At 29.5% G+C, this 10242-nt stretch overlaps 1 protein-coding gene across 1 annotated transcript; it reads right to left on the reverse strand.

Moving 5' to 3' along the window:
* Positions 1-7916: 7916 nt before the first annotated feature.
* LOC119677090 (signal peptide peptidase-like 3) lies at positions 7917-10240 on the reverse strand (the record flags this gene model as incomplete). The annotated part of the gene is made up of 3 exons (XM_038088357.1): positions 7917-8122; positions 8183-8303; positions 9864-10240. Coding segments are annotated over 3 exons (567 nt in total), but the record flags the coding sequence as incomplete, so codon positions are not given.
* Between the last annotated feature and the right edge of the window lie 2 nt (positions 10241-10242).

The raw sequence follows: 10242 nt of genomic DNA on the forward strand, positions 1-10242 counted from the left end.
TTGTCTAATGTCTAGCAATTTTTTAATTATTTTTCATTTATTTTTCTTTTTACCAAAAATTAATAATTTTTATCCGTAATCTTTGGTTGTCCGACGCTCACCAAAATTCTTAAATTATGAGAAGTTTGCAAATTTCGATATACACAAGCAAACGAGTTTGCAAACTTAACAAATAATTGAAAAATTTTAATTTCACTGCAAACTAGTTTGCAAACCAAATTTTGGTTTGCAAACTTGAGTATAGACGATGCAATTTGATAGCCAGCAAACCTTGTTTGCAAACAAATTTCATCGTCTATATCATGCTTAAATTAAAAATTATTTTTCAAATCGTCAAATTGTCAAATTTTTTAAAATGATATCTTTACGGAGAGTTAGAAGATTGTTCATGTGATCAGTAGTCATTCTTTTTGCACCAATTTATTAAGATATTTACGTTTTCAATAGTTTCAGAATGGGACATACTAGATGTGGAATTGGAAAGACGTTAGTAATGAGCCGTTAGAAGCGATATTATATTAAGAAGAAGTAGGCTTAGATTTACCACTTTAACAACAATAGGAGAGGAATTTCAAGTTATAGTACAACTAAGAATTTTAGATCATATTTACTGGGAAGACATTTCAAAATATTTACTAACCATAAGCCATTAAGGAGTATAGCATTACGTTTCTAATGTTATTTAAAATATCATTATCAGTATTGATATGCAGATCCATCTTTCTAAATGCGTTTAATTAGAGCACGCATTTTTGAAATTCCCTCACGCCTCTAAACTTTCTTTAAAAGCCTACATATCACATATATTTAAAATTTTGAAACCAATTTAAATAACTATCATATGCCTTTCTTATTTTTCAATGTAATTAACTCATTTCGGCTAGTTTTGAATATTTTTTAATATTCAAAGAATATTTTATATTTTTTAGGTAAAAAGAAATTGAAAGTAATCTTTTAAATAAATATTAAACATTTTTCATTTACTTAAACTTATTTTATTTTACTATAGTAAATAGAAGTTTCAACGTAAAATTTCAAGTCTGAAATTGCCTGGTACTTAATGATTAACCCATTCTTTTTTTATATGATTCAATCTCGCGAAATATTTTAAGGTTAAAATTCTTTCGTATTCAGAAGGAATGCTAATTAATATAACTAATGTTATATGTTTTGATAAGAAAAGTTTTAAGTAAATTTGTATTTAGACATTCAGTATCTCGAGGAATCGAACCAGCTCCTTCGGAGGGCGTTTTTGAAGGTCTTCATCCTCTAGTTGTAAGCATCTAGTATTTTGCTTTCTATTACTTTGTATGTCTTCAGCAGAGTTTCATTGCCTTTACCTCATGAGCAGCCTGGAGGAAATTTCAATACACCATTGCATAACATCAGCAGACTGCACATAGCCTTGGTATGTGCAGAAAAGGTCAACATGCTAACTAGAACAACACCCCGGCTTTGGATTTGGTAGTGGTGGGTATCCGGAATTCAAAGATACCTTTTTAGTCCAGAAAGTAAGGAGGGTGGCACAAAAAATTTAGTTGGTAATAGTTGAAGATTTCTATCATCCTATGTAGCTCCATAGGAGACTATGCATTTAGTTTGTTGAAAAACATGAAGAGAAACTGGCTCGTGGCTCGTATTGTTCAATCATTAGCATACGTTATGACTCTGACTCTCTAGGGGTCCGGGAATTTGGACATATAAAGGTGCTCTAGGGATACCTTATTTCACGCTTTCCTGGCTTTCGACACCTTACCTCGAAAATCAACAAAGGATGATCTGCCTTATCGATAATTACAGATCCATCATGTTGTTGAGTCAAAGATAGATGTTTCGACTATGTCATTTAAGAAGGTGCTATGGGAGACTGTATCAAATGTCTTTGTGAGATCAAGGTCTACTAAAACCGCGCATTCGCACAGCGAATTTAATTGAGGCCATTAGCGATTAGGGATGATGTGTGAACTGGTATAAGTTCAGAAAGTGTGTTAAAACTGGAAGATAAATGGTCACAAGGGGTTTAAGTATGAGCATCAAGATGCGAACAGGCTCAAGGACTTTGGAGGCCATTGGACAGCATGGTGTCGTTCCACATTTCTGTCTGGGAATAACGAGAAGCAGGAACATTGAGCATAAAAAGACGATAAAATTGGTGGTCACAATGCAATAGTTCACTTACAAACAGAGCAGAGAAGGTGATCTCATTAAATAATATCGCCTTGTCATTGGGGCAGAAAGGATTAGATAATGTTTTAATGGTAGCCAACAATTATAATTTTGTGAGTCGGAATTATCTATATGTTTCTTCCATTTATTATGGCGATGATCATCCATCACTTTTCAGATGTTGCCTTCCAGGACAACGTTATTAGAAAAATGTGGCCTTAAAAGCTTAATTCTACCTACAGGAATAACAATAGCAGCGGACTTAATAAAATTTTGCAAAATTATTTCTCTGCCTTATTCAAATCTGTTAACAGAAAAATACTGCCAAAATCATATTCGAAGACATCTTTGAAAAGGGCCCAGTTCGTTTTTTTATTGTATGTTTTCTTGTTAGCCTCGATAAAATTGGAAAGTCATAAGAGACTGTTTGGCATAGCAATAATAATCTAATCATTGACTAGTAGTAGTAGTAGTAGTAGTAGTAGTAGTAGTAGTAGTAGTAGTAGTAGTAGTAGTAGTAGTAGTAGTAGTAGTAGTTAAGTAGTAGTCAGTAGTAGTAGTAGTAGTAGTAGTAGTAGTAGTAGTAGTAGTAGTAGTAGTAGTAGTAGTATTTTTTATTTATTTTACTTCAAAAACAATATAATATTTCAATCTTAAAACTAATCTTACACGTTAATTTATGTTATTAATAAATAAATTACAAAATATTTACACATTAAAATATTGTTACTTATTGAACTAGAGGCATGGCCCAAATTCCGTCTGCCAACAAACTAATTAACTAATAATGAAGTGTTCTAAAGCTTATTAAAGTATATTTTACAGAATATTAAAGTAGAATTGTAAATATATTTCTTGTTCTTATTCTATTTTATTTAAAACTAAAAATTTTTATTTATTATTCTATGTCTGTAATTAATTGCATCTTTAACATAGTCAGAGAGTGCGGTCCAGTTTTCCCCGTTTAATGCCTCTATTATTTCCTCCTCTGTAAGAGTGTGCTTCCCATAGAATTTGTAGCGCATTTCTTTCAGAATTGGACATAATCCAATAAAGTGTATTATGTCTTCTGGCTGGTCTAAATTACACAATGAACAATGTGTTGAATTTACTTGCACATATGGTCTATAGTTTAACTTAAGGAGTTCGCCCCGAGTTTTAAAAATCTGGCTGATAGTTCCAATAGTATAATCATCCTAATAAACATCCTAAAAAATTCCGATCGCGTAATTCATATTCCAACCTTTTGTAAGTATGTCTATAATCACTTGCCCTTGCTGCCAACGTAAATTTAGCTCTTTCATTCAACATAATTTTTATCAATAGTTTTTTTTTGCCACGAACGCCATACTTCTCTATTTTCGAGCAACAATATCTCATCATGCGTATTAGCCAGTGATTGCCATTTTTCAACAAAACCTGTCTTCGTATTTGCGAGGAACCTTGCCAAAATTTTAGGGAGTCTATTGTCACTCATATTCATGACGTGATTTATATATTTAAAATGTGGTTTTAGCGTCTCTATATATAAAGTTGACAATCCTGTTTCTAAATGCAGCATATAATTGGGCGTGTTTTGTGGTAACTTGAATATTCTTTTTATGAAGTACCTTTGAAGCATTTCTACTTCGTTAAATTCGTCTATTCCCCATACCTGTGCTGCATAAAAGAGGATTGATCTTACCGCAGCTTTAAATACTTGCAACTTTACCGAGAACGCAACCTCATTTTTTCCCAAAATTACTTTCCATGACGAGTTTATTGCTTTTCTGGCTTCACTTAACTTTTTACTGAGATGTTCATTAAATTTACCATTATAACTGATCCAAACTCCTAAATATTTGTATTCTTTCACTACTTCTAACGCTTCACCATTTAAGTTCCAAATTTCATTTTTCATAAGCCTTCTGCAATTCCTTTTGAATATAATAATTTAAGATTTAGAAATATTTGTTTTAAGTTTCCATATCATACAGTAGGAATATAATTCATTGATCATAGTTTGCATCTTTAAAGATGAATCCGCTATAAGTACTAAATCATCTGCATATAATAGTAATTTAATACATGTACCATTTATTAAGATACCTTCGGAAAGATAATTGTTTAAATCGTCTATGAACAACGCAAAAAGAAGAGGGCTTATCAAGTAACCCTGTTTTACTCCTGTGTTCGAAGAAAACCACTTAGAAAGACTGTTTCCATCCCATACTGCTGCAGTCGTGTTACAATATAACGCCCTCAGTATGTTTAGCATTTTTGTAGATATACCATAATTACTTAATTTATAAAACATAGCATCTCTGTCGATGGAATCAAATGCGGCTTTAAAGTCTACAAAAAACACGTACAATTTTTTTCCTTTTTCAACGTATAATTTTGCAATATTTGTCAGAACATTGCCCACAGTTGAGTAACCTCGCCTGAAGCCTGCTTGGGATTCACTTAGTAGTTTTTTAGCGTGGACCCAACTTTGCAGACGTTGATGTAATAACATGTTATGCCTGTAAATACTTTTGCTATCGAATTTAAAAATGATATTCCTCTATAATTTTTTACTTCATGCGGATCACCTCCTTTAAATAGTGGAAAAACTATTGAATTTTTCAAATATCCCGGTACTTCTGCATTATGGTATATGTAGTTAAAAATCTCTGTAATCCTTGTGATACCTTCACCTGAAGCCAATTTTAAAAATTCTGCTGGAATTCTATCTCCAGGCGCTTTATTTTCTTTGCAACGCTCTAAAACCTCTGTTAATTCAACTACCTCGATTTTTTTGTCTAATTCATTGATTTGAGTTAGTAGTTCTGCGTAACTAAAACGACTTATATTCTCCGTTGCGCTTAAAAGTTTTTCAAAATAAGTACCTAGAACGCCCGAATTAAGATGCACTGACTTACTGAAATTTATGCCATTTACTTTACATACATTATTCCAAAAGCTTTTGAAGTCTTTTATTATTAATTTATTAACTATTAATTTTTTTCCGTTCCTATCTAGAGTTAGATCTTTTGCATTTCTATGTAACTTTGCGTTTTCTTGGGGTAATTCTGGAATAAACTCAATAGCTTGTTCATTTCCTATTCTTCCATTAAAATCGCCTATAACCATCACATTCATATTGTCTATATCATATAGTGCGTCCCTTAAGTCGGTGAAAACAGCATCCCAATTAATACAATTTTGATCTTCCAATTTTAGCTCAACCACCATAAAATTAGCCATCTTATTATATTGCGCTATTCCTTTATCATACACTTCTTTCTTAATACCATAGAGCATTCCACCACTGGTACGCCCCCCAAATCATTGACTATTATAATATTCAAACAATATCACAAATAGTTCCCTTATATTTCTTTTCAATAATAGCAGTATCTATATATATATATATAACATCTGAACTAACGTACTGTGATTCCGCAGAAGTTCATTGATCCTAAAACTTTTTAAAAGTTTAAAACATTGTAATTGGATTTCATTTTTATTGTTAAACAATTTCACTTGCAATTTTTTTATTATGTATATATATATTTTAAATAAGTAGAACTTAAAAAATTTGTTTACACTGTTCAATTATTTCTTAACGTATAAAAATATATACATAGAGGTGTATATATCTATATAAAATGAATTTAATTAACATCTAATCTATGCAGTTTTAAAAGCATACACATATATATTCATATATGTTCATATACATAAACATATATACACATACAAATATATAAATATATATACATTTACACATATGTATTATATGCATTTAAAAAGCATTAAGAGTTGAATTTATTTATTACAAACCAATTTTAATAATATTTCTATGAAGTTTTCAAATAAATGTTTTCAATTTATTTATTAAACCAAATCTACTTTTTATATTTTCCAAGTATACACTTTAACTAGATTTTAAAACTTTTGCAATTTTTTTAATAATAAAAAATTGTGTAGTGTATCATTTGCAATATTCATCGTTTTTTTATTCTAGAAAATTAAATGCTTTATCTAATTTAAAATATAAACTATAACTGATTTATATGAAATATACAATATCGATTATACAAAATCAATTGATCATCACCTCTAAAGAGCGCAACAACAGAAATGTTAGATTAGTTACCAAGAAAAAAAAAAATTAGTAAATAAATTCAAAATAAATCATAAATTTTCTTTAGACATAAATAAATTTAGTAATTTTTATTATGTTAAATAGTATAGTATAGTCTAAATTTACGTTTATTGTTTCACAAGAAATGCATAGTACATAATGGTTTGTTATAGAGTATTAAAAGTGTGAATTTACAAATAAACTAATTTTTATAACGAACACAATTATTTGGCATATCAATTTATGCTTTCCGGTTTAAACTGAAAAATACTACCACAAATACAAATTTTTCAAATTTAATTATTTTAGATTTGCAGTCGAAATTTATTTTGGATACATATGGTATACATAGTACGTTAATTGAAGTTAAATAAAACTGAAAGTACTGTGCGTCATTTAAAATATTTACTTTTACATACAAATATACAAATACATATATTATTGACAACTTAAGTACTTCTATAGTTTTAAATTTTAAATATTTCGAATTGAGAAGTTGAGTTTTAAGACAAAAAAGAATTATTTATATCAATGCAAGTTTATCTAATGAACTTCAATATTATATTTCATATTTCTTCTTCACAAAAACTATTCAAACTATTCAAACGATTTAATCGAATACAAACTGAAATCTATACTTCTCATTTTAACTTCAATTATCAACGAGCCACAACTAAACGTCAGCCTTATGAACTACATATATTAAGCTATATATTTGAGCTGCATTTACATAAAACTTAAAGATACAAAAAATAGTTTAAATCTCTTTAAAAATGCTTAATCAATTAATAAATTTTAGATAAAAAATTCAAGTACTATATACGACAAAATCCGTGCACAAAAAAAAAAAATTAAAACAATAAATATGTAGGTTAGGTTGGTGTGGTAACCTTATGTACCAAGGCTCATTTGACCGCAAATAAGACCCGTTATGCTACCACAAATGAGATATAGTCAGTACGCCAGAACTAAGGGACCATTTTAAAGGTAGAAATCCGAAGCATCTGGCGCACGAACAGCGTCCCTTTGAGAAGGCTTTGAGAAGAAACAAAAATAATTTAATGTGTTTTGTAACTTTAAAATTAAAGAGAATGCGATGCACTGAAACTATTTAAAATTAATTTAATTTTTAAAAATATTTAACTTATGCAATTACACCTAATGTTTAAGGTTTAATTTAGGTTTAACGCTTATTTTTATTTAACATTAGTAATTATTTTTTGTTCATATTTCTTTTTATAGTATAACTAAATTTTATTTACAAAGGAGACTTGATTGGCTACGTAAAAAAATGTTTAAACGGTTGTTATCATAGCATGCTAGTAAAAGAAATAAAATTGCTCATAAGAACATGTGCAACATGTCTTTTAATACTTGTAAAAATTTGTAAAATATCTATAAATAATCACAATATATATATAAAGTTTTAATGTGAATAAAATGATTTGTTCGTTAAATTTCTTATAAAACTATAATCATCAAAAACAAGAAATAAGAAATAAATAAAGTATGAATTTAGCTGCTGAACATTTTGGAATATGCCCAATACTCCTTACTTTATTTTCTTTTTTGCCAAGAGAAAATAAAATCGTATTGTAATACTTATTAAAATAGGATAGCTAGAAATTAAACTAATTTCGCTTTTAAAACTTAATACGAATAACTAAAAGGCAATAAAAATTAATTTAAAAACATTTGTTACTAGCTAAAATATTAGTCTCATCCTAAATGATAAACTTAAGGAAAACTATTACAAGGAAAATTACATAAAAACACTCAGACTTCCAGTTGTTTTGATGGTTGATGTGCAATGAAAGGTTCGCTCCACATTCGACGTAAGTCACCCTGAAGAAGATATTTAATAATTCAATAACTGCACACATTTTCTTAAGAATTTGATATTACCTTGAGGTAAGCCATTGTCAGCAATGGTAATAACGTAAATGGAACAAGGTACAAAAGTGCCGGTTGTGCTGCTTTAAACACTTCAGAGCTCACAGTAGCTGTTAGTAATCCCAAAAAATAACTGAAAGCAAAATAGTTTCGTTAGATCTTAAATAAAAGTATCAAAAAAATCTGATAGATAATTCTATTCGATAATATTAGATAATTAATGATACCTAATAAATACCTATAACATTTATATCCGATGACAACAAATCCTTATCAAATAGCATTTGTGATAATAGTGAATACATTTGCAGAAATGTTTTCTACAAACAATAGTATTGATGTTTCTAATTAGTTTTAATTAGTTGTTAGTGACACAACAAGTGCAATAGTTGCTTATGAATAAAAAACAACAATAATTAATAAAACTCTAAATTCGTACAACTCAAATTAAACGTACGATGGCTAGGCTATGTTATGTTACCATGCGGGTCCACTTTCCAATCTTGAAGTCCAAAAATACGGACCATTACACCTATAAATGTTTATGGGTATTCAGAGATATCCAATATAATATAAATCACTTTTTACGACAGGTATACCTTACTTCGGGAATATTAGAACCCCCATCTTGAAGATGCAACGGAACTTTCCAGGCAACTTGACACTAAAAAAATGTCTATCCCAGTGACGTATAAAAATTAAAACGAAAATGTCGCCATATCACTTTCAACCTTCAACGAAGTACTTTCTTAGAAAATACAAAAAACCGTAACCTATACCTCAATCAAAGAACTTAACCTATCCAGAAATATACTTAGATGGAAGCGCATGATGTGAACAGATAGAAAAGTGCCATTCACATTATAAGCTGATGAACTGCCCTGGCTTCTAAACTGTTATCCTCCTCCTTTTAGACTTATTAATTAAACCATTTTCAATATATCGTTTTCAACGCAAATGTGTCAAATATTGAAATCTTTCATAAATGAGTAATGAAAGGGTCACAATGGTGCATTAAAAATGAACATTTTATTAGGGATCTTAAAGTTTCTACGATAAAATTAGAATTCCTAATGATCAGACAAAACACGTTGCAAAACAATTTAACCCAGAAAGCTTGATTTAAAACTAGACACTCACGCCTTAAACTAACTAATCGCCCCGCCAGAAATCAAGCTTACTCATATTATTATTGATATTACTACATTTTCTATTTTACTTTTCTACTCTTGTCCCTTTTTCTATGGATGAAAATTTAATCTGCAAACCACTTATTTACTAAGCATATCTCTTTTGATTCTTTATAGTCAACTATAATAAATAGACTTCCATATAATTTTAGTTAACATTTAATTATATATATGTAACAAAATTTATTAGTGTAGGTGAGTAGCGTTAAGATTCTAGTACTTATTATTTATCTCCAAGATTAAAAATTAATAAAATAATTTAATGTATATAAAAAAACTATAGGCACAGAGAAGAATCTTTTTATAGGTAGCTACATAGAGCCATCCAAAACACATATGTCAGTTGTCTTTAACAAACCAATATTTTTAACCCGTCTTTTCGATTTATATACTAAAATCTATTTAACTTATCTTATTTTGTAACAGAGACGCATTTAATAATTACTATTCAGAAAAACTATTATATATCGGATAATAAAAATAAATCAAGCTTTAATACTTACCCCAATAAGGAACAGTGAAAATATGTCAGTTTAGATCCGACTCCCTTTGGTGGTGACAATGTAGGATCTGATGTAATACCTTGAGATTTTTTATATGCGTCATATCGTAACACAAAACATAACAAAAGCCCCGGCATTACAATATCACCTAAACCCAGCATTGAAAAATGACCACTATTATGTATACTTGGAAAAACCAATTTTCCCGGTAAGTTCAATTTCGGTGGTTCTTTTACAATACTGCCTAAATTTAATTTACGCGCCACAATACCAACTGGATTATCCGCTGGTCGTGTAGCTACTTTTACCATAACATTTGTGCTAAATATATACGATGAAAAAAACACCCAGAATACGTCATAAATAAGCAATCCAGTAA

Source organism: Teleopsis dalmanni, chromosome 2, assembly GCF_002237135.1.
Source record: "Teleopsis dalmanni isolate 2A chromosome 2, ASM223713v2, whole genome shotgun sequence".
Taxonomy (NCBI): Eukaryota; Metazoa; Arthropoda; class Insecta; order Diptera; family Diopsidae; genus Teleopsis; species Teleopsis dalmanni.